Source organism: Ranitomeya imitator, chromosome 6, assembly GCF_032444005.1.
Source record: "Ranitomeya imitator isolate aRanImi1 chromosome 6, aRanImi1.pri, whole genome shotgun sequence".
Lineage (NCBI taxonomy): Eukaryota > Metazoa > Chordata > Amphibia > Anura > Dendrobatidae > Ranitomeya > Ranitomeya imitator.
This window is the reverse complement of record NC_091287.1, coordinates 491781966-491808655: the sequence shown is the minus strand read 5'-3', so window position 1 is coordinate 491808655 and position 26690 is coordinate 491781966. Positions and strand designations below refer to the sequence as shown.

At 42.8% G+C, this 26690-nt stretch overlaps 1 protein-coding gene across 1 annotated transcript in view; it reads left to right on the top strand.

Moving 5' to 3' along the window:
* The window catches only part of RGS22 (regulator of G protein signaling 22), a 189938-nt gene that overhangs the window by 124857 nt on the left and 38391 nt on the right, over positions 1-26690 (top strand). Inside the window, exons 15-17 of the mRNA XM_069731649.1 lie at positions 9008-9202; positions 10586-10678; positions 17122-17288. Coding sequence (XP_069587750.1) covers positions 9008-9202; positions 10586-10678; positions 17122-17288 — 455 coding nt within the window. The remainder of the gene's footprint in view (positions 1-9007; positions 9203-10585; positions 10679-17121; positions 17289-26690) is intronic.

Here is a 26690-nt window from a genome sequence, read left to right as displayed (position 1 = left end):
GAATTGGGGCCTTTGTTTCTGGTCAGGAGTGGGACTAGATATTTTGGTGTCAAAAGCAGGAGTTTCAGAATTCTCCTCATTCTTCTTCTAATGAAGGGTCATTCATTTTATTACATGTAAAGGAAAAAGCTCCTCATACCTGAAACTACTTATCAATTGATTTTATACAATAAATGTAGAAAAATGACGTTGACCGCACAGCCAAATATTATGCATTGATCTACTGCAGCTAAGCAAATTTTAATCAGACTGTATGAAGTCCACTGCCACGTCACAGCGAACCTCTTAGTGGGTTGCTCACCTGTTGAATGTAACGCAGTGAGGCAACCATCACCAAAACACAATGCCAGCAGAGGGAACAACAGAGCTGGATCAGCGATGACTGATGCTGAAGAGATTTAACAGAAATAAGTAATGCACCAGACCTGGAACAGTGATGGCTGATGCAGCAGAGCTGAAACAGCTTTGTTTGGTGATGGAAAGCTGAAGCAGCAGTGACTGATGAAGCAGAGCTGGAAAAGCAAAGACTAATGAATGGAACAATATTGAGTACTGAAGCAAAGCTGGAACAGCACTGACTGATGTAGCAGAGATGAAACAATAGTGACCGGAATAGCAGGGTTGTTGCAGTAATGGCTGATGTAGCAATGTTGGAGCAATGATGATCAAAATAGCATGGTTACAGCAGCGGTGGCTGGAATAGCAGAGTTATAACAACAGAGTGGAACTGATGTAGCAGAGCTGAGGATGTAGTGGTGGTACAGTATAACAGCAGGTATATTAATTTAACTACCTGAATACACAGATGACGTCCTGCTGTTTCAACCTTCTTAAATTACCCAATGAGATGTCTTCATTGGAGTGCATTAGGCTGCTGTGGCCAAGATGAGAATAGGGTACAGCATTCGGTGATGGAGCTAGGACAGGTGAGTAACAAAAAATAGATTAAAAAAACAACTACGGTATATATTGTGCCCCTTTCCAAATTGGCATTTTACGTTTCCGAACACTCATTTGTGTCAAAGTCCAATGTCAATTGAAATAATGGAATAAGAAGCAAGAACTGATCTGTACTCATTTTGTTGACCGCCCACCACTTCAAGTTTCACATTTTCTGGATCATTTCCTAATAAAATGAAAATCATTTATGACATTTCATTAGAATAAACTAAAAGAATTGCAAACTGTCACAAATGAGTTCACAGTAATTTAGTGTAATCTCATCTGGTGTATTTAGCACATGACAGTTGTATATACCCTTATGAAGACTAAGTAGCAAGATCATTAAAGAGGTATTCTATATAAATGTTCATCTAGCCACTGCGGTCTAGGGACTAACATCTCTCCTTATGGAAAATGACATTTCTGACATGCCGGTTTAAGGAGATTTATAGGCCATGCAATGCTCCCCTTGCAAATTTAACATGCAAATTGCCTCTTCATAAAGGAAGAGGACTTGAACTCTAGTGCCACCTACTGGAAATAGCAACCCTAAAAGTCAATATCGACCCTTTAATGAGCCTTGCCACATGACTTAGGATGAAAACCAAACTAGAATTTCTATTTGCAGACCTGTGTTAGTCAGAGGACTCTCATGCCGCCGAATCAGATATCTTGCTTTGCACCAAGGAAGGGCAACACCCTGAAACACGTGTCTGCAAATATAGATTCTGGCTTAGCTTTTATCCTAAGTCATGTGCCAAGGCTCGTTAAAGGGTCAGTATTGACTTTTAGGATTTCTGCTTCCATTGGGTTCTATTAAGAAGCAATTTGCAAATCTAGCCATTGGCACCTATCACAAGAACGGAGGATTTGTGCCCCCATTCTCCCCTGACTGAAAGCTGAAAGACCAGGTGTTAAGTGTAGCTGTAGTGTAGATCATGCTCTTGCCACGCCGCTCCGATCCAGGTGTATGACCAAGTGAGAACCAATCTGACTTATCAATATGCGGTATTTGTACTCAGCCGGCATGACGCTAAGTTTATGCAATGCTTTGGATGTAAAATAAATCTGTAGCAAAAGTCAATTTCCTCTGCGGATTTTATCTGCAATTTTGGAGTAGGTGTATTTTCATGCTCAGCAGCAAAAGATATACGGTAAATGTTATAATTGAAAAGCAAATATTTATGGGTTCAGACTGAACTTCTTTACAGCTAGCCAAAAAATATTATATATCTTTAAATCTCGGCCTTTCACTTATAGCGAACCTTGCATACTTTGGCATCATTTGTTTCTTAAACAGGTCATGAAAGTTAGTGAACCTTGACACTTTCTTTATTACATCATTGAAAAACATGACATAAAAAGTGGGTTGTTTTTATTGGATTTTTATGGCGCTAATTAAAATATATCCTGGAATAAAGTTCTCATAGAGCAAAGCAAAGTTTAACAAGTTTAACGGGAAGCCGTGGATGGGACTGTGAGGCACTATTATACTACACTGATATTCCTATAACAAGTCTGGTAACGTTCCACATCCCCTGTAAGACTTTATGTGCATTATGGCTAGTGTTATTATATATGCACCATGTCTTCCTCAATCACGTAGTCGCTAGTGCAGGTACTACTGTATATGGGGAGCGGAGTTTGGACTGATTTGTGACCAAGCACGTCCGACAATTTCAGCGTAATCTACCCCACATGTCGGGGTGATCTGTTAAGGTGAGATCTTAGCGATTGCCTGCCTCTGACCTAGTAAATATGAGCCAAATGCATGCATAGAAGAAAGACATCGGACGCAAAGTCAGATGTGTGCTCCTCTATCGGCAAAAGCTGGCACGGAACTGACTTTATTAGTACAAAACAAAAGATCATGTAGCAGGCAGGAAGAGGGCGTTTTATAGTTTCTCAGCAATGATTGTATCAGTCTGAGATAGGTCCCTGCTAGGTCTATTCCATATATCATCTTCAGTGTATCCACCTCATATTCCAAGAATTCCAGGGCGTAGTTCCAGGATGTAGACGCCATCTTGCCACACCACATATATTACTAGCTTAATAATTGATTTCATTAGCCATTCTCTCCTTTACACACAAAGATAGTGTAAATTATGACAAAAATGTTGCCCCTACCTGGAGGACTTTTCTGGCGCGGGCTCGCGTCTCTTTATAAATTTGAATGTGAATCTTACTTCAGATCAGTTTGTCAAGACCGGCATTTAAAACTTCAGTCTTGCTGAATTGGGGCCTAGGTTAATATTCTTTTATGTGAAGGATAAGTGATTATTAGACAGAAAGCATTCAGGGTGCCACTATTGGTACATTATGGTCAGTGGCATAACTTGAAACTCATGGGCCCCGATGCGAAAGCTCCAACGGGGCCCCAAAATATTTTAAATCTTTAATAGCAATAGTCTTTTTCTATAGGCCAAAGGGACTTTTAGGGCCCCCTAGGCTCCAGGGCACGGGTGCGATTGCAACCCCTGCACCTGTTGTAGTTACACCCCTGATTATGGTACTATTGGGCAGTAGTGATGAGCGAACGTGCTCGGGTGCTAACTGACTTCGGCGTGCTTAAAAAATATGTTTGAGTCCCCGCACCTGCACATCTCATGGCTGTTCGACAACCACATCACATGCAGGGATTGCCTAACAGCCGCGAGACATGTAGGGATTGCCTAACAGCCGCGAGACATGTAGGGATTGCCTAACAAACAGGCAATCCCAGCATGTGTTGTGGCTGTCGAACAGCCACGAGACATGCAGCCACGGGGACTCGAACATGTTTTTCGAGCACGCCGAAGTCACTCGGTTAACACATGAGCATTCTCGATAACACCTTATCAGAGCATGTTCGCTCATCACTATTGGGCATCACTCAGATGTCATTGGCTTTTTTCATATGCGCTAATTTCGATCATTGTGCTGGATCATATTTTCATCAGTGACACTTTTTTTCCATTACTGGGTCATCATTTTTTCTTTCATGCGTCAAAAAGCTGATCGAGATTTCTGAAGCTTCTCATAGCAAACAATATGAAAAAAAAAAAAAAAATAGCACTAGGATGCCATTAGTATGCTCTCCGAGTTCTACACGAACTTGAATGGGCAAGTTTGATCCTTGACTAAGATCTGAAATGGACATCTTTTTTTTTAATTATTTTGGGCCACACAGTCCGCAAAATAAACATGGATGTGTGAACAACCCCGTAAGCTATAAAGTGTACGTATGCTGTAGAAAAAAATGTATTGAACATGGATGTGAAAAACGGATGTCTGAATGAGATTGTCTTGACCCGGGTTGAGTGCTCCTGCGTTTTAGCAATTAATGAAGGTCTCAGCATACGGACATCACCGATCAAAACTTTTAACTTATCACCATGATATGTCAAAAGTTTTGTAAAACTGGAATTACACTTAAAAAAACATAATGCGCAGAAAAATAATAATGGCTGTATAAAAACAAGATAAAAAGTAAGAACACAATTCAAAGAAACAACATGAATCATACAGCTGATTCCTCTCTCCGGCCTCTGGGTGACAGCAGATCTCTATATTACACAGTAATAAGCCAGTGGACATCATTATACATGTGACCCCTAAAATAAATCCAGGAATCCTAAACAGACCTCATGGCATCGCTCACATACGAGAATGTTCACAGACAGATCAGCCGCTTGGCCAGGATACTGACTTTTGTTCTCTCGATAGCTTTTTAAGCCCTTTGCACATACAGGATTTGTTTTCATTGGAACATATGTGAGCTTTAATCTGATTCCTCACTAAAAGCGTCTGCAAGCTAAGCGTTCACAATATCTGTGCGCCTCTGGCATAACACGGAGTCATGACTGTGAGAAAAATAATTACAATGGCTTTAGATATCATAGGCACGTTACCAGCCTTCGTTCCAAGCTCAGAACACAAGTCTATAGAGATATTCTTTGGCCTCTGGATATGGTTCAGTTTCACTTATTTTCTGACTTTTGACACATTTCTGGTGTCTTTTGCCATCGTTGTATGCAAAGAGTACGTCACTTTTTTGGAATATTACCAGTAGCTAAAGATTAAGTTACGATAACATCCCCACGTCATGAAAACACAGTGGAACACCTGTTGCTGGGATGCAAAATGGGTTCCATGAGAAAACGGGGTCTGAAGTTCACCTACAATTGACTGAAAAAAGAAAACCATGTTTACTATATGTGGACAGCACCATTATTTCATCTCAATAGATTACCTGGCTCCACTGACTCTATTCATTACGTAGGGGCCAAACTTGTGCTTTAGGCCTAATTCAGATGACTATTTTTCACGTACATGTTCTGTGTTTTTCATAGAGAGAACACATAGCCATAATAGACTATCGGGCTGTTCACACGTCCGTATTTTTTTTGCGGACTGTACATCCACAAAAAATAATCACGCAGAGATCAAAATGTTATACACCTGTACTGAGCTCCGTTCCTTCCCCTCAATCCGCTGCCCTCTGCTGTGCTCCACGTTGGGTTTTGCAAGTGGATCGCCCCCAAAGGGCCGTTGGGTACTCGGTACCAGGTCCTGCAGTTCACAGGGGGATGTCACGGTGGCTGACCTGGTCCGTGGCCCTGGGACGTTGTGTAAAAGGGAAAGGTCTTTAAAGGGATAGAGTTTATGTTCATGACGCCACCTGTGGTATTCGGTCAGGGTGACCGACGCTGCTTTAAGGGGTCCGCTGGGGGTGATGTTATGGCAGCTAGTTGGTATACCTTCCCACAGGTGAAGTATGTCCCCAGGGTGTCCCAGTTTGTAGACGGTGGTATGGTGAGAGGCGCGGAGAAGAACGAGGACACAAGGTTGCAGTCTCTTTACATTTACTGAAGACTTCAGCATCCACAGTCCAGGGCACCAGATTACAGGGCAGACAGAGTCCGGCCGGTTTGGAGGCAAGTCTGGAGTTCCCTTGTCCAAGTGGAAATCAGTAGCCATCCCTTGCGCTACGGTGGTGTAGTCCCTTACTGCCTATGGCTTCACATAAGGGTCTCACAGATGTGTTTCGTTCTCTGTTGTAAATTCTGCTCTTGGGTTCCCTCCAGTGGTGGTAGGTGGGAATGCAGTTGTCTCTGAGTCACAGTCCTGGCCAGGTGTATCTGCTAATTGCTGTTCTGACTGGGATATTTAAGTGTGCAGGATTCATTAGCCCTTGCCAGTTGTCAATGTTTCTTTGGAAGTATTGGATCTCTGCCTGGCCTCACCTGCTTAGCTGCCAGTTCAGCAAAGATAAGTGTCTGTTTCTTTTTCTGAAGCACACTTGCTGTGTGCTTATTTTCAGTGCTGATCTTTTGTTTCTATTTGCTCCAGCTTAGACTGTGTCTGTTGTTTTTCTCAGTCTGGTTGGATTCTCTGGAGTTGCAGTTATACTCTCCACATCTTTAGTTAGGTGGTGGAGTTTCGTATTTTCTGCTGTGGATATTTTTGTAGTATTTTTATGCTGACCGCTTAGTATCCTGTCCTGTCCTTTTCTATTTAGCTAGAAGTGGCCTCCTTTGCTAAGCCTGTTTTCTGCCTGCGTGTGTCTTTTCCTCTCCAACTCACAGTCATTATTTGTGGGGGGCTGCCTATCCTTTGGGGGTCTACTCTGAGGCAAGATAGTTTTCCTATTTCCATCTTTAGGGGTATTTAGTTCTCCGGCTGTGTCGAGGTGTCTAGGTTTTGTTAGTCACACCCCACGGCTACTTCTAGTTGCGGTGTTAAGATCAGGGTTTGCGGTCCGTATAGTTACCACCTACTCCAGAGAAAGTTTTCATGCTGCTCCAAGGCCACCTGATCATAACAGTTCTCTCTGTCCCCCATATAATATAGGACAAAACCCATATGACTGGTGACTTGAGCCTGTTTATAGGGTCTCTTAGATAACCCGGCTCTGTAGGTGTTACCGTGCCTCCTAGGTGTAGGTGCGGACAGGTAACCTGCAATTAGCTGTCCTGCCGGTCTCTGAAATAAGGCGTAGAGGTCCTTACTCCCTCGGTGTTCTGGCTACCGGGATTCTGTGCCTCAGAAGGAGGCAGCCTGAGTGGGGCTGGTCCCCTTCTGGTATCCTCTCCTTTGCTTCGACTTCCTTCACGCTCGCTGCAACACAATTCTACCTTTCAATGTCGCTTTCTGGGAGCTGCAGCTCTGAGGGCATGCACAGCTCCGTTGACCCTCTGTCCTCCTCAGACTCCGGTCTGGAACTAATTGAGCTGAGCTCAGCCAGCAACCAACTAACTGTCCCTACAGACTACCAGTTATATATATGTGGGGAGTGACCTAATAAATAGGAGCAGAAGCTCCCCCTGGTGGCCTGGAGTGTGAATGTGTGTTGCATGTTTGTGGTACCTGGATGCAGTTATCTTTTTTTGCCTCCAAACGTAGCATCACTCTCCCCGAGAGGAAAGCAATACCACTGCGATGACCAGGACCCTGGGGTGCCGCACAACTTGCCCAGAGAGAATCTATAACATCATCTCCCTAAACCTATTTAAGGTCCATTTAGAAACACACCTGTGTGTTGGGCTTGAGAATCTAGCCCTATGTTTGGTGGCTCCACTATCTGGGCTTTTTGTGTTTGTATTTGCATTCATCTCTGCTGGGTTCCACTTCATCCGTTTTGTTGTTCTTGAGATTCCTGTGTGTGCCAAGTCCTCGCTGCACATGTGCCTTCCTGATTTTTGCATCAATGTCCTGGATCCGTGTGACCATCCAGACCCAAGGCTAGAGGATCCATACAAGTCTATGGGTCCAGGAAAGTCACGCAAAACACAAGGATACTGTATGTGAGTCGTCCATTTTTAATTTTGTAATGCGTCAGAGAAACATTGCAGTATTTTTTTTCCCTGTATATGAGAAAATCACTGATGGTACAGCTGACACATTGAGCAAACACTGACGTAAATCTGACCCAGCATACTAATGAAAATCTGAACTTTTTTTTACATAAGAGAAAATAACGGATGTCTCTCGCATGGACCCTGTAGCACCTTCTGCAGCAGCGATCGTTACAACCCTGACGGGATGTCATAAAAGAGCCCGTACCACTGCAGTCTAAAAAAAATAGATGGAACTTAGTGCTGGTCACTATGTTCATTTAATAAGACACCTTTGTTCTGCTTTTTCCGGCAGAATTTGCTTGAAAAACTTGGCTTATGCATGTACCCTTAGACTGGGTTCAAACCATGACCTGGTCCCCATTCAGCACTCTCTTGGATGCTTCATTTTGAATAACCCAAAAAATGGTGATCAGTAGTTCCACCAACCTATCAATGGACATTAATTGGGCATACAGTCCAAAATATGCAACTTTAGACTCCGTTTGACCTTCTTTCTTGGCTAAAAAGACAGGTACTACTGGAAAGGCCGTTAAACATTTGCTCTTATATACTTAGTGATTTTTAGTGATGAGTTGGAGTCAGACACTCCTGACACATTAGAATTGCATGCCTCTTAATGAATCAGGAGCGCCTGACGAGTGGTGTGCACCTCACCACAAATCTCACTCTAGTCAGGGACTGGAATAAGATTTCTGGTGTAAGGATTGCCAGAGCTCTTCATGAATTAGAAGATCTGGAGCATAACACCCATGTTCCAGCCCCTACTCTACGTACTTTGGCGTAGCTAGGCAAAACTCGCATGAAAACGCCAAAAGTTGCAATATTTTTTGCGCAACCTTAAGTTGCATTTCACATTTTGCAACTTATTAAAGTGTTTTATACCAGATTTCTGGTGAAAACACTTTGATGAACCGGAGCCAAAGTTTTCCCTTTCAGTCATAGCTGTCTAATGTCATATCTGGCCAATTTAAACAACGGACATAGACAACCTGTCGTTCAGCCTGCTGTGAAGCTACAAGTCTCATCAAGCACCTCAAGTCCTTGTAGAAGCCCAGGTTACACACATCCGTTCTAAAACTTGGGCTTTCTTCACCCCTCTAGGCATTCACGATAGGTACAGCTTAGCGTCTAACTGTTGTCAAGTTCTTTCTTTCAGCAAAATTAAAATCCCACATTGAAGTCACAGAATGATTTATTGACCTGAATTTGGTTTTCTCCTCCAGCTCATTTTTGGCACTTACCTTGCTCCTTCGGCTTCCATGGACATCGGTGTTGAGCGGAACATAAGGAAAGAGATTTACCAGAAATCTGATCCACCTTTTGAGGATTTATTCGACTTAGCTGAGGAATACGTCCTCACGATTCTACTCACCGCCTGGACACAGATGACTGAGTTAGACAGACAAAGCTTTGGGAAAGTATGTGTTTTACCATGTATGGGGCTAAATATCAACATATAGGGTCTCCGTACAGTAACCAACTACTATGACTTCTTTTATACAGTAATATTGTTATTATTATTTATTATTATATGAATGAATTCTATTAATGGCCTAAACATCTGAACCTCCTATTGTCCTATAGAAACAAACTTACAGATGTCTTCTACTTTTGCTTTAGGCCTTATTCAGACGTCTCTGCTTTTCACGTCCTAGAAAAAAGATTAATCAATGTTTTTGATCCAAATTTCATCAGATTTTAAGCAAATTTTAATCAGCGTTTGGTCCACGTTTCATCAGTTTTACTCTGACAAGAAAAAAAATATCTCCACCTTCTATCGATCAGCTTGTGAAAAGTGGACAGCACTTGGATGGCATAAACTATGTGTGAAAACGATGGATAGAACTCGTACATGAAAAGTAGACGTGTGAATGAGTCCTTATTGTGGGTACATTCACATGTTCTTCATAGACATGCACTGCAGCAGTATACAGACCAGTGGTAGCCTATGCGCTGGTCCACATGGACATCTGGTCTTCGTGAAAAAAAATTGCACCTTGTGCTAGTCTGGCCTAGTTTACAGACCAGACTATTGTATATTGTATGTAAATCGCCCTCAGTTCCTGCAGCTGTCTGCCATTCGGACTAGTACACGGAGACAGTCGTGTCTGTAATTTGTGGATTGTGATTGGTCCATAGGTTCAGCGTTTGACAGAACTTAATTTTACATTCTTGTTATCAATATATCCAGCAAAGCCAGAGCTGACCTTGTAACGCTACTCTGCTGGAGCGGAAGGGTGACAACAGCAAATGGAGTGGTGGGCATCAATGCTATGAGTAGTTGGTGCGAATTGATGCTCATATCCCATTCCATCGGCTACGGCACGTCTGTGGTCACTGGACTGGAGAAGGAGAAGCTTCTCTTACCTGCCGGCATCTACAGATTGCTGATGACTGGCTAATCTAAAGAAGAGCCGCAGATGCCAGGGGGTAAGAGGTGGTACTGCCTCTCATGTGCAGCTGCCACAGTCCGCTGCCGTGGTGGATGGAAATGGACTCGCAAATCGATTCCCACCGACTCTTCTAGTTGGCCATTTAACAGTGTAAAGAGTTTTTCGCTTGTTTTATAGTGAGAATTACTACTTGGTACAGTCAGCTGCTCCACATCACATCCCACAATAGTCCGAGTAAAATAACTGCTGTTAGCAGAGCGATGACAGATTTATCATTATAAACACATCAGGATTTCTGTGTCACAACAATGGACAGATGGTCTTCACATTCGCTTGTCAATGTATCCCCTGCACTGGCAGAGAAGTCGGCAGCATTTCTTCATGGCTTTGTTTTATTCCTTTTATTAGGTAGAGCTGGTTGAAGAATCACGACAGCTGGAGTCAGCGAACTATCGAAAGCTGCAAGCTCTGCAACAGGAGAAGGCGTCCCAGAAAGATGAGGTAAGATAATAGCTTTACCGCATTAGTTTTTAGAAACGTTCTCCAAGTTTTTCATGTAAAAGGCAAAATATAACATTTAGGATTGAATATTTACCAAATGTTTAAAAATAAAAAAAAAGAGTAAAATCCGTGTTGGGAAATTTGGTCGCAAAATATGACCTCTGTACAACTATGTTTTGTACTTTGAGCAAAAATCTATTAAGTTCTTTTTTCTTTTCTTTGGAATTGCCCAAATTCTTAGAGAAAGCAGTAATATAAATGTAAAAAAAGGAGCATGACGCCTTTTATTTTAAACAAGTACTAACATGTGAATATCTCTATCAATGTATAAGGGCAAACTGAGTATGTGATTGGCTCCTTGTGCTCGCCTCCATAGGCGACGGGTGCAGGATCTGCCCTCTACTTATATGCACTTGTCTGATCCTTAAATCGGACCAGGCTGGCACATGCTATACTTTGCATTTTTTAACGAAACCTAAGAATATATTAACACCAACACATTTTTGAGTGCTGGCTGTGTGAAAATAAAATCAATCTCACTTGTTCCAGTGATGTGTCACTTGCCAGTCTGCTTACTATAGTTTTGATAACATTTCTGTTTTATCTGCTGCAGATCAAGCAGTTCTCTAAATGCTGAGCTCTGTATAATCCCACCCACACACCACTGATTGGTAGCTTTCTGCATACACTGTGCATAGGCAGAAAGCTGCCAGTCAGTGGTGGGGCGGGGTTATACATTGCTCATGATTATGGAGGACTACATGGCAGCAGGTCTACTAGTCTTTTAGTGATAATCTCCTGCTGATTGTAGAAACTGCAGCAGGCAGCCCGGTGAGTGATATGTCGCTGGAATCAGAGTCTCTGCCTCTGCATTATGCTGCTCTCAGATTACATGCCAAGAACCTCAATATACAAATATATAAGGCAGCAGTTTTCATAAAAAATGCTTCTGAAATGTGACGGTGGTTTTCGTGACGAAAAAAAGCAGATGCAATTTTTTTTTACAATACTATTAAAAACAGAAAAACAGATTTGGTACTTTATATCAAAGGCGGACAGCTAATTATTAATTAAATTGGCTCAGTGGGATAATGAAAGGGCTCCATGTGTCCGCTGTTATACCTGGATTCTGACTGTTTTAGAATAATATATTGTACTTAATATAATCTAGAGTTGTATGTAAGATTTCTTTATTTTTTTTGCACAGGTTTTATTTCTGTTTATTTAAATTTTTTAATAAAACATTACAATTTTTTACAAACGAAAAAAAAATCTCACACTGGCAGTGCTCGGATCAATGTTAACTTATGTGTTAGTAGAGCAGTTGGTGGTGAATGACGGGTAGTGGCACCAGACTAGCGCCATGTAAATAGCACGCAGCGCCTGCACCCATCCTCTATGCGGATGAGCACACCGAGCTGCACATATCACGTCCACAATCTGCAGTCGTAATTGGCCCAAAGATTCTGCAGTTGTGTGATCTTATATTAGGGGTGACCTATAGAAACTGGATTGGAAAAAAAGCACAAGTTTGGCTCTGTAAAAAAATGAATAAAAAATAGTTGTTGTTTTTTTTCCCATCATATCCTGTATGTAAAGAGTAGGTATAGAGAATGTCAGTATGCCCAGAATTCACGAAGGCTGCACGTCCCCATCACCATTGTGCTGGGTGCATAGCAGTATACATGGTTCCTCAGAAGTGTTGTACCTCTAAGAGGCTTTCCAGGGAGTAATAATATATCTTAAATCCTTTGTAACTATACGATATTATCATTTTATAATCTATTATTATATATTGATATATCATATAGTTTCTCTATGTATGTCTGTTTGGAAAGATGCCCTGGTCCTCTGCCATTTTCCAGACGCTCTGCTTCTGGCCCTCGTCGGCGTGTGGCCAGAGCATTATGTGAAGGAGACTTCTCATCTTAACAGCTAAGGCTGGTCTCACATTTGTGGATGGAGATGCTGCAGAGGGCTGCGTACGTCCTCCGTGAAGCTCTGCCCACTGCCGCACCTCCTCCGCTCAGCTCTGCCTACATCGGCATACGGTGTGCGTACCCTATCTTCACCATTAGGTACACAGGCCATGCCGATGTATGTGGATGCCTCCGCATGCGTCGTTTTGACGGTGCGGCGACCTGTGCCGAACGCAACGAGTTGCAATTTGGTGCTTCATGGAGGACGTACACAGCCCTCCGCAACACCTCCATCCGCAAGTGTGAAACCAGCCTAAGCCAGCCTCTTCCTCAGGCTCTGCATGGGCTATGATATAGAAGGGGGCTGGCTTTACTATTGAATATTGATGTAAATATTACGGTATATATACATAAGTAAACGTTTATACTGAAGCATTCGGTGTTTTTCCACAGATCCATAAACAATGAAAAGCCCATCAGATCCCGTGTTACAGTAATATTCTTCATATTCTTCCCTACAAGCATTACTTCTTTGGGAGCATACCTCTGTATAGGTACTCTGGGAGTATACCGCTGTAGCATCCTATGCCTTAGGCTACATTCACATTAGCGTTGCATCGGGCGCAGCCGCGGTGACGCATGCGTCATGCGCCCCTATATTTAACATGGGGGGTGCATGGACATGCGTTGCTCTTGCGTTTTGTGACGTATGCATCACTGTGGAGCATGCGTCAGGGCGCAGAGGACGCTGCATAAGGCAGTTTTTTCTGCGCCAAAAAACATGCAAAAGTGAACGCATGCGTCACAAATCGCTGCGTTGTGCATGCGTTTACATTTGCGTTGTGCGTTGCGTCGCCGATGCTGCACCGCACAACGCAAGTGTGAACTTAGCCTAAGACACCTCTGAACCATTTTCTGTTGAGGACGCTGAATGGTTTTGATTCCAAAGAAACATTTTCATGTATTTTTTTTTCTTTTTGTAAGTATTGTTTTATCGGTAGTAGAATATCAGATGGAAAACTGAACGTGTAAAGCCTCTTACGTCAGAGGTCAGACTGCTACACAACGTGTTCTTTTGCAGTCCAGTTTGTTTTTTTTAAATCACCTGAGTAAATATGTTAAGAAACAAACATCATTTTACACTTTGATGCAATTGACGTTGCAAAGAATCCAAGAAACATCATTAAATTAATCTCCCAGATTCTTTGGAGCAGATGTCAGGCGTGAATGACAAACATAATATACCGAAAATCACAACAGCGACTGCACCGCAACGTCCAAACCGTATAATCCTTTCTTATACAATCAGATTTCATACTTGTAGAGATTAATCGGCAGAAACTAACAACCTCATTTATCATCTTATTTTAATGACAGAGTCAGTTTTAAATACATTTAGTAAAAACAGTGCTCGAAATCCCATGAAACACCCACACGGGCATTAAAAATGTCAGAAACCCGGAATATAATCTGTAACTGTATCTTGTTGTCTGTAGCGCTGACTGCCAAGACCTCCCTATGAATACAACACGTATAATATAAATCACAGTGATGGATTGTGCGGCCTGATATAGTTGTGCTATACATAATCAACTATTACTGAACAGATGTCCACCGGTGGCAGAATGTGCACAAAGTCTTATGTAAACGCAGTCTATCATGTTTGCTAATTCTACAGTCGTGGGCAAAAGTTTTGAGGCTGTCACAAATTTAGTTTTTCACCGTTCGCTGCTTTGGTGTTTTCAGATCTATTACTCATCTATTTCTATAGTTACTGATCAGCATTTCAAAAGTTTTTCAACTTGTATTGAGAAATACATCAAGTTTATTCAAAGACTCAATATTTACAGTGTTGACCCTTGTTTTTCAAGACTTCGGCCTTTCTCCCTGCTTCTGAGCCAATTCCTGTCTGATGACAACCCAATCTTGCCTGATCACTGCTTGGGGTTTATAACATTTTCTGTGTTTTTGTTCCCCCTGCCTTTTGAGAATTGAACACATGTTCTCTATGGGATTAACAACTCTAGGGGGGGGGGGGGGGAGTGGGCCATGGACCCAAAATTTCTAAGTTTTGCCACTTGGTTAATACTTTTGCCTTGTGACATGGTCTCCACCATGCTGGAGAAAGCATTGGTCAACACCAAGTGGCTCCTGGAGCATTGTGAGACGTTGCTCTTGGACGATGTTTAGATACAGTAGGGAAAATAAGTATTTGATACGCTGCCAATTTTGCAAGTTTTCCCACCTACAAAGAATGGAGAGGTCTGTAATTTATATCGTAGGTACACTTCAACTGTGAGAGACAGAATCTTAAAAAAAATCCAGAAAATTACATTGTATGATTTTTACATAATTAACTTGCATTTTAGTGCATGAAATAAGTATTTTACACAACAGAAAAAGAGAACTTAATACTTGGTACAGAAACCTCTGTGTGCAGTTACAGAGCTCAGACGTATCTTGTAGATTTTGACCAAGTTTGCACGCACTGCAGCAGGGATTTTGGCCCACTCCTCCATACAGATTTTCTCAAGATCTTTTAGGTTTCAGCGCTGTCGCTGGGCAACTTTGAGTTTCAGCTCCCTCCATAGATTTTCTACTGGGTTCAGGTCTGGAGACTGGCTGGGCCACTCCAGGACCTTGAAATGCTTCTTCCAGAGCCACCTCCTTATTTGCCGTGGCTGTGTGTTTCGGGTCATTTGGTCATTCAGGTTTTTCTTTTTTAATACACTGGCAAAAATTTTTACATTTCTGTTTTTTTTTTCAGTCAAATGGGGTGCAGAGTGTACATCAATGAGAACAAAGTAAACTTTTTTGAATTTACCACATGGCTGCAATGAAACAAAGAGTGAAAAATGTAAAGGAGTCTGAATACTTTCCATACCCACTATATCTCCTTAAAGTTCCAGATGATCCTATAAATGGTTGATTTAGAGGGCAATCTTACAATCATCAGTGATACAAAGCAACGATTACTGCACATGTTTCATTGGCGGTTAACCATGGTTAACAGAAGATGACAATGGTTTTAAGCCCCAACACCCTTTTAATGCAACCAGCATGACAGTGATTTCAGATCTGTATCCTACTAAAGCTTTCTCCTGAGCTAAAGGGAAGGTCGCTGAAATGATGTAAGCAAGTGTTTTTGTGGCAGGGCTGAAAAGTAGGCGAAATGCGCTTTTTGTGATTAAGTTAATTTTCATGGCACGGATTGACTGCAATTTTCTTGCAATTCATCTGATCACTCTTGATAACAATGTAGAGTTAATGCAAATCGCCACTATAAAAGCTAAAGCAGGAAACTTTGTGAAAACCAAAATTTGTGTTAGTCTTAAAAATCAAAATGGGCTCCCCAAGACATTTGACTGTGGTGTCTGTTTTTCCAAGTTTACAATCTCTCCATTACCTTAGGGCCGAGTTCAGGTGTATTTCAGTCAGTGCTGTCCATGTGCTCAATGAACAGCCTGTGCACACCAGTGATTTGTCACACAGACCCACAGTCAAAGGAAAAAGTGGGGAATGCACTGCTCTGCTCTGTTTTTATATGGCGGTCTGACCCTGTTATACGCAGGAATTCATCTACTGAGTTGCGACTTGATCAGCAAATGCGCCATCGTAGAGGCGCTAAGCGCAAACCACCACTGCTAGGGAGGTCTTAAGGGCCCGGATATTCTTCATCCACTCTCAATAAGGATGCGGGCTTTACAGAACCCTTCCCAGACTGCTGTCGCAGGGTAGCTGGCGTCTGACTCATGACTCATACAGGGAAAACTGACCTCCTGTTTCTTCATAGAGCTTAGAAGGATTCAACTAGTCAGTGTTTAATCAAGTGATGTCATAGACTTCATGTACAACAGAAGAATTAAATGGTAGAAAGGCAAAATGAGCAATTGTAAGTACACAGTGCTATATAATATGATGATTGCAATATATTAAGAGGATACAACATTCTGATGGGAGCAGTGCTTCTTTAATAAAAAAAAATCCAGATAAAGATCCTCTCATACATTGTTTCCTGTGGCAGTGGATGTGTCAGTCCTCTAGAGCAGGAATCCACTTTTTATCCAGTTCACTTTATTAACATCCAGTCAGAAAACCCCATTCTTTTATATATGTATACATTCTTGACAACGTTAATAAAATTAATTCTGTAGATTTTGGTATGAATACTTTTCTGCCCAATGATGACAGAAGTATTCTAGGAGTGATACCTTTATTGGCTAACCAGAAAATAATATGTTTGCAAGCTTTCAGAGCACAGTGACTCCTTCTTCAGGCAAGATTACAAATGCCTGAAGAAGGAGCCACTGTGCTCTGAAAGCTTGCAAACATATTATTTTCTGGTTAGCCAATAAAGGTATCACTCCTAGAATACTTCTGTCATCATTGGGCAGAAAAGTATTCACATCGATTTTTCTGGCTAACATGGTACCACAATACAATTTGTTATTGTACATGTAGATTTTGGTAAAATGTTTAATATTTTATTTCTGAAGTGGTATGAAATTAAGTTCATTTTTGCAGAATCAAGTCCACAAGTCTACTTTAGTTCCACCTCCTGATGTTCCTAAAGAGCCCAATCTCTGGGAGCTGGTACCTGAAGAATTCAGAAATTACAACATGGACACATTACTCCGGAACAGGATGGAGCTACAGCACTTCCTCTCCTTTCTGGATGAGCATTTTGCAAGGTAAAATATTATAATTTACAGTGGCATGTGAAAGTTTTGGCGGCCCTAGTTAAAATTACTGTGAATAGTTAAGCAAGTTGAAAATGGAATGGACTAATCGCTCATTGGTGCCTCATGCTGATTGATGGTCCCCACCACCTCTCAGATAATATATAGGCCTGCTCTATTGTCAACAGCTCCCCTTTTACCAAACCCTTTAAACTTTGGGCCCAACAGAGCTCTTCTTCTACCATTATTAATTTATCCCATGCTTGCCCTACGTGGTTGAGTAATGAGTCAGTGTGCCCACGCCTCTGCTGTGGGCTTCGTTTATCCTATTCCCTGGACAACGAGCAGCAAACCCTAAAATACTGAAGCAGTGGTATCTTGAAACCAGTGGCAAATTTTAATAAAAATACATTGCAAAGTTGCTCATTTTTACAAGAACTTTTCAAATGTACCCATCTAAGATGGGAATAACCCTTTCTGCCCCATATAGATATCTCAAATATACCACACTACCTATACAGTGGGGCAAAAAAGTATTTAGTCAGTCAGCAATAGTGCAAGTTCCACCACTTAAAAAGATGAGAGGCGTCTGTAATTTACATCATAGGTAGACCTCAATTATGGGAGACAAACTGAGAAAAAAAAATCCAGAAAATCACATTGTCTGTTTTTTTAACATTTTATTTGCATATTATGGTGGAAAATAAGTATTTGGTCAGAAACAAAATTTCATCTCAATACTTTGTAATATATCCTTTGTTGGCAATGACAGAGGTCAAACGTATTCTGTAAGTCTTCACAAGGTTGCCACACACTGTTGTTGGTATGTTGGCCCATTCCTCCATGCAGATCTCCTCTAGAGCAGTGATGTTTTTGGCTTTTCGCTTGGCAACACGGACTTTCAACTCCCTCCAAAGGTTTTCTATAGGGTTGAGATCTGGAGACTGGCTAGGCCACTCCAGGACCTTGAAATGCTTCTTACGAAGCCTCTCCTTCGTTGCCCTGGCGGTGTGCTTTGGATCATTGTCATGTTGAAAGACCCAGCCACGTTTCATCTTCAATGCCCTTGCTGATGGAAGGAGGTTTGCACTCAAAATCTCACGATACATGGCCCCATTCATTCTTTCATGTACCCGGATCAGTCGTCCTGGCCCCTTTGCAGAGAAACAGCCCCAAAGCATGATGTTTCCACCACCATGCTTTACAGTAGGTATGGTGTTTGATGGATGCAACTCAGTATTCTTTTTCCTCCAAACACGACAAGTTGTGTTTCTACCAAACAGTTCCAGTTTGGTTTCATCAGACCATAGGACATTCTCCCAAAACTCCTCTGGATCATCCAAATGCTCTCTAGCAAACTTCAGACGGGCCCGGACATGTACTGGCTTAAGCAGTGGGACACGTCTGGCACTGCAGGATCTGAGTCCATGGTGGCGTAGTGTGTTACTTATGGTAGGCCTTGTTACATTGGCCCCAGCTCTCTGCAGTTCATTCACTAGGTCCCCCCGTGTGGTTCTGGGATTTTTGCTCACCGTTCTTGTGATCATTCTGACCCCACGGGGTGGGATTTTGCGTGGAGCTCCAGATCGAGGGAGATTATCAGTGGTCTTGTATGTCTTCCATTTTCTAACTATTGCTCCCACTGTCGATTTCTTCACTCCAAGCTGGTTGGCTATTGCAGATTCAGTCTTCCCAGCCTGGTGCAGGGCTACAATTTTGTTTCTGGTGTCCTTTGACAGCTCTTTGGTCTTCACCATAGTGGAGTTTGGAGTCAGACTGTTTGAGGGTGTGCACAGGTGTCTTTTTATACTGATACCAAGTTTAAGCAGGTGCCATTACTACAGGTAATGAGTGGAGGAAAGAGGAGACTCTTAAAGAAGAAGTTACAGGTCTGTGAGAGCCAGAAATCTTGATTGTTTGTTTCTGACCAAATACTTATTTTCCACCATAATATGCAAAAAAAATGATAAAAAAACAGACAATGTGATTTTCTGGATTTTTTTTTCTCAGTTTGTCTCCCATAGTTGAGGTCTACCTATGATGTAAATTACAGACGCCTCTCATCTTTTTAAGTGGTGGAACTTGCACTATTGCTGACTGACTAAATACTTTTTTGCCCCACTGTATATGTACCTGCAGTTCATGATGCAGTACTCCTGTCTATGCTACATTATTATGTACTTACATATTTTTGACCTTATTTTCTACCTTCACAAGAGACCAGCAATGGACATTATTCCAATGTAAGAATGTATTTCTTTTGGACGTTTATTTTCTTTGCAGTTTTGCCAGTTTACCGAGACCCATAAATCATTCTTACATTTTTTATGTGTGTTACAACATGAAGCTTGTCATAGTGAAGTGCCCAGTAAATTAGAATTGCTGATACATAGTAGACTCGGTTACCATTACATTGCTCAATAAGAATTAATAGCGAGCCGCTAATTCCCCAATACCCATTTTATCTCTGTCATACAGAATAAAAACATCTGCCCCCAGCAGACACCGCCACGTAATAGAATCAGTGCCAGGATATTAATTGGCAGCCATGTGCTACATCAACCCTGCGCAGCTGACATAGGAGAGGGATGGAAACGGCTACACTGTTGGATTGCTTTCTTTGGCGGAAGATATCTGATCTGCATTTTCCACACTTTGGTGCTACTATGTAACATTTCTCATGGAGTAATGGGACAAACTGTCTTACTGATGTATCTGACACCAAAGCACAATCTACTGCAGTCACAGCCATGTGAGACATCTCATAATTATAGCAGGATTAAGACACATTCTGCCAATGGCAGTGATCCGGGATTTCAACTTTTCGAGTAATGAAGTTTCTGTTGGGGATAAGTTAAAAAGAACTTTGTTGTGTAATGTTGTCCAGCATGGAAAGTTATGAAACTTTGAAAAATTGCCTTATTAGGAAATTTATCTTCATTCCTGTAAACCAAAAAAAATGTAGATGTAAGCGGTTTCCAAACCCTGTTTTTCTACAGTATTTGCCTACTATCAAGGATAACAGCCAGGGGGTGGTGTGCAGATCCCAGCGCTATCAAGTTATCAGTTACCAGTTATCAAGCATAATAGCTGGGGGGGGGGGTCGCACAGATCTCACCACTGTCACCAGTCTGTCAGGGGAAAGCAACTCTGCTGCCTCCAATCATTAGGACCAGGGGTGGATTAAGGGTAGCCAGGGCCCCGGGCTGTTCAGACTCTGTGGGTTCCCATGCGACGGGGTCATCATATAACTGAACCAGATTATTGCAGAAAAATAGTTGCTGAGTGAAACTATAACCTGTCAAACATCCATTGATCTAGTCAAGTCACCACAGCTTCGCCTCCACCCCTCGAACTGTCCACAGTCCCACCACTCTCTCTTGGACAAACTCCACTTCTCACCTATCACACCATCACCAGATCACACATATAGCCAGCAGCTTTTGTTTTGGCCAAAAGATTTAAGCCACCACCATAACACGGTAGACACTTTTGGCCAGGCCCTACTCTACTGTAACCTACTAAATATTTGCTAAAATATGCAATACAATTTAGGTATATTATTATTTATTTTTAAATTTTTAAAATGACCAATAATATCACATACAAGGAACAAATACAACACCATGACCAGACCACATATTACCACCGCATGGTGACCGAATAATATCACATACAAGGAACAAATACCACCACACCTTGATCAGACCACATATTACCACCACAAAGTGACCAAATAGCACATACAAGGGACAAATACCGCAACACCATGTCCAGACCACATATTATCACCACATAGTGACTGAATACTACAATACTGATCAGTAATTAAAAAAAAACAACACAATACTATCACCATAACTGCCATTATACACAGGAGATGTGTACTGAGTATGCAGTGTCTGTGTACAGGTAATACAGTGATCACTGGGGATATTATACACAGGAGCTCTGTATATAATGTATAGTTAATACAGTGATCACTGGTGACATTAGACACAGGACCTCTGTATATAGTGTCAGTGTACAGGTAATACAGTGATCATCAGTGACATTATACACAGGACCTCTGTATATAGTATACAGTGTATAGTGTCAGTGTATAGGTAACACACTGACTCACGAGTGACATCTCTAGGTGAAGTCCTTCATCTTTGCTTTTAATCTTCATCCAGCACAGATCGCCATCACTTCTTCCAAGCCAGGGCTAGTCTCTGCAGGAAATAACACAGTTATCTTGAGCTCCGCTTGCAGGACACATTACTTAATTTTTCCAAACTTCTACATTACACCACATGAAGAAAAAAAGGCAACATAGTGTCACTCTACTACACAGTAACAGGACCGCCCCCCCCATTTAAAACAGTATGCTCAAAAAATAAAATAAATACATCCCTGCAATAATAATATCCATTAATTAGCCCCTATGGTAATAATATTCCCCATCCTAGCACCCGTGTCTCTTTCCTGGCTTTAGCCATATGTTCTCCCATCCTGCCCTCATGAGAATCCATTCTGCCCCATATGATCTCCCCATCCTGCCCCATCTGTCTCCATTCATTCCTAAATCCATTATAAATCCCCTTTCCTCCCATCCCAATACCCCAAACCCCTCACTGTCCTCCTCCCCCCGCATCTCATTATTGCCCTCTCCCCCACCTCCATGATTTCCCTCTTCATCACCTCCATTATTGCTTTCTCCCCACCACCCCATTATTGCCCATTCACCACCTCCATCATTTCCTCCTCCCCACCACCCCTATCATTGCCCTCTCCGTCAAACCAATCATTGCTTTCCGCCTCATCAACCCCACCATTGCCCTCTCTGTCAATCCAATCATTGCCTTCTGCCCTATCACCCCATCATTGCCCTCTCCTCCACCTACACACACACACACAAACACACGCACACACCTCATCTTTGCGCACGGTATCCTGATGCCCCACCATCGGCGGCAGCTTCCTGTCTCGCACAGCGGCAGCGCTGAATAATGATGTCATTCAGCTGCTGCTGTGCGAGACAGGAAGCAGGATGGATCCATTCCCTGCAGCTCCGCTCCCATTTTCTCCTGCAGGCAGCTGTTATGAACTGGTGGTTTAGGAGCAACATGGGATGAGCTCTGAAGGGGGTGGTACCTGTACTGACCGCAGTCCCCAAGCTCAACACAACACTAGAAGTAGCCGTGGGATGCTCCTGTCACTCCCTCAGCACCTCGTCACAGCCTGAGAACTAACTACCCCTAAAGATAGAAACAGGAAAACTATCTTGCCTCAGAGAAAATCCCCAAAGGATAGATAGCCCCCCACAAGTAATGACTGTGAGTGGAGAGGGAAAAGACATACGTAGAATGAAACCAGGATGTAGCACAGGAGGCCAGTCTAGCTAGATAGATAGGACAGGACGGAATACTGTGCGGTCAGTATTAAAAACTACAAAAATCCACACAGAGTTTACAAAAATCTCCACACCTGACTAAAGGTGTGGAGGGTAAATCTGCTTCCCAGAGCTTCCAGCTTAACAGAATTAATCCATACTGACAAGCTGGACAAAACATAGAATGCACAGAACGTATAAGTCCACAACATGTGAACAGAAAAGAGCAAAGAAAGGACTTATCTTTGCTGAACTGGTCAGGATATCAGGGAAATCCAAGAGAGATGTGAATCCAACCAGGAACCATTGACAAGTGGCACTGGCTGAAGGGAAGAGCCAGGCAAAAATAGCCGAGCAGAAAGACAATCAGTGGAAACAGCTGCAGACTGCTAAATCCAAGGAGCAGCCATTCCACTTAAAACCACCGGAGGGAGCCCAAGAGCAGAACTCACAAAAGTGCCACTTACAACCACCGGAGGGAGCCCAAGAGCGGAATTCACAACAGCAGCAGAGCTGCAGGAATTGCTCCCTGCCCACCGCACGAGGGCAATCTGGCCAGGGGCCCCACGGAGCCTGATAAACTGGCCAGATTGCCCTCAATATTAGCCGCCCTTCAATCAGGGCCGGTTTTAGGCAAAGTTTGAAATGGGGCCCCAATTGCTAACATATTGCACATCACACAGAAGCATTTCTGTTGTATTTACATGCGCAGAGTTCAGTCCGCTATATGAGTGTGATCGACAATACTGAAATCGTTCAATGCTTTTTTCCTGGCCTCTTTACACCAACTGAGAAAGAATGATGGGGACAGAAAGATCACTAATAGATCACTAACAGATCACCATACAGTATCATGTTATCAGCAGCACATCTACAGTTTACACCGGCGATGTGCTGCTGAGAACAATGATTTCTGTTCCGGCATAAACAATCCAGTCACTTGATGAATATAGAACCAGAAACACATGGGCTACTTGCACATTAAACAAGTCTGTAGGAACCTGTTAACACCACCAAAAAACTTGAAGACACAAAAGAGCACAGTGAGGTAAAAAATACTCTGTTGTAAAAAAAATCACAGTAATAAGCAAGTGCTAGTCAAAAGATGGAAAAAAAAACAGGGTATTTAGTTGATACTTTTTTTTGCAAAAAAATGTATACTAAGCTGCTCCACCAATCATCAAGGTATACCCATATAGAGCAGTCCTACCTAATATATAATCGCTATCTGATGTATTTAAAAACCTGATCATCTGTATAGTACCTGTATAAGGCTGGCTTCACATTTGCATTTAAATCCGCAGCGTTTAAAACGCATCCACAAGTGGTGAAAAAACGCATGTAAACGCGTACAAACGCTGCGTTTTTTAGACGCATGCGTTGGCGCATGCGGTTAAAAAAACGCCGCGTTTGTACGCATTTACATGCATTTTTTCCTGCGTTTGCGCTTTTGGTACGCATGATGAGAAATTTCACAAGAGAAAAATCAAGATCCAGACACCGCCAATGGGACTAGAGAGGGCGTGTATTATGATGAAACGCGGAACAGTATAAATGGCCCCCCAAAAGAAATTCATGAATAGCTGGTTTTTGTTCATTCTGCTTCACAAAAATCGGAATAAAAAGCAATCAAAAATGTCACGTGCCCGAAAATGTTACCAATAAAAATGTCAACTCGTCCCGCAAAAAACAAGACCTCACATGACTCTGTGGACCAAAATATGGAAAAATTGTAGCTCTCAAAATGTGGTAACGCAAAAAATATTTTTTGCAATAAAAAGCGTCTTTCAGTGTGTGACAGCTGCCAATCATAAAAATCCACTAGAAAACCCCCTATAAATAGAAATCAAACCCCCTTCATCAATTCCTTAGTTAGGGAAAAATTAAAAATTTAAAAAAAAAATTATTTATTTCCATTTTCCCATTAGGGTTAGGGCTAAGGTTAGGGTTATGGTTTGGATCCCTTTATCACCTTGATGGTGGCTTAGGGTTAGGGTTAGGGCTAGGGTTAGGGTTAGGTTTAGAGTTAGGGTTTGGATCCCTTTATCACCTTGATGATGGCTTAGGGTTAGGGCTAGAGTTAGGGTTTGGATCCCTTTATCACCTTGATGGTGGCTTAGGGTTAGGGTTTGGATCCCTTTATCACCTTGATGGTGGGTTAGGGTTAGGGCTAGAGTTAGGGTTTGGATCCCTTTATCACCTTGATGGTGGCTTAGGGTTAGGGTCTGGATCCCTTTATCAGCTTGATGGTGGCTTAGGGTTAGGGCTAGGGTTAGGGTTTGGATCCCTTTATCACCTTGATGGTGGCTTAGGGTTAGGGTTTGGATCCCTTTATCACCTTGATGGTGGCTTAGGGTTAGGGTTAGGGTTTGGATCCCTTTATCACCTTGATGGTGGGGGGTGGCTTATCAGTGTCTGGACTTGTTTTTCTCTATTGAAACACATGCGTTCAAAAACGCAACCAAACGCATGTGCTTAAAAACGCATGCTTTTTCATAGACAGCAATGCGTTTTTTTGACGCAAACAGTGCGCAATCGAACGCATGCGTTTCCTGGCGGCAAATAGACGCCTCTAGAAATTACTACATGTTGCATTTCCGCGCCAAGCCGCAAGCGACAAAAAGACGCATGCGTCGTCAAACGCGGCAAAACGCGAACAAAAAAAAAGCATGCGTTTTTAATGTTAAATATAGAAAAAGACGACGCATGCGTTTATATGCGGTACAAACGCTGCGACAAAAAACGCAAATGTGAAACCAGCCTAAGCAGGGTTCAGAGAGGGAATTTTCATGTGGATATGCTGGATGGAACAACTTAAATGCAAATGACCCACAGAGGAATGATGGACTCCCCAGTCTTGTAGAAACAAGAGAACAATTATAGAACCAGAAACACATGGGCTACTTGCACATTGAACAAGTCTGTAGGAACCTGTTCACATCACCCTCACCTCTCATGCGCACGCTGCTCCCCACTCCTGTCTCGGCGGCTGCTGCTGCACTGCCTGGCACAGTGAGTGCGCAATGACATCATCGCGCACCTGCAGTGTCAGAGGCAGAGCAGGGAATGATGGGAGAGGGGGCATCATCTGACGCTCTCTCCTCCATCGTTGCTTTGAACTGTACCGGCAGATGCCGGTATAGTTCAATGCGGCGGGGGAGTCTGCGCTTGTGGCAGGCAGGCCCCCCTGCCTCACAGGTGCCCTATAGCAGAGGCGTGATGTGCCGCTAGCTGGGGGCCCAAGGGGGAGCGGGGTCCCTAGGCAGCTGCCTGTCCCTAATGCCGACTCTGCCTGCAGGGGCCTCCCCGGAGCCTCTGGGCCCCGATGCAGCTGCAGAGGTTACTGCTCATGCCAGTCGGATTATAATGAGGTCAATCTGGGCGGTAGCCCAGGGCTCCCCCCACACCACTGGGCCCTGCGCTACCACCCAGATTGACCTCATTATAATCCGCCACTGATCAGGACAATTATGCAATTGGCTCATGAGCGATGGACAAGGCTGCGGCTGCCTCCACTACTAGGCTGGTTATTGGGGAACTCATAGAGAGTGTATGGTATATACACCTCTGATTACAATGCATGGAATATATATACCCCTGTACGATCACTGCCAGCAGCCCAATAACAATAAAAAAGGGACCACTAATCGCTGTGTCACGATTCCCCTGACCGCTGTCACCAATGGGTCAGGATTCACACCGTGACCGTCACCCCTACGTCACGGATTGAGGTGACTTTAGGCCAACAGACGGCTATCACATGTGCAGGGGGCTTATCTTAGTTATCCCTCCACTCCACGATGTGATGAAAAACCACACACAAGGCTATTGACCTCTTAGCTTACAGCAGGGGCTTATTCTAGGTATCCCACTGCTTTCAATATACCACAAACTGCAGGGATTTATGTATATCCCGCTTACAGTTCCACTTAACACTTGCAGCTCTCTGGCGCCCCCTTACTCTCAGGTCAGATTAGGTACTGCACCCTGGGTAATTAGTCGCCAGAAAGGCTGCCTGCTATGTACTGGCTATTGGGCAC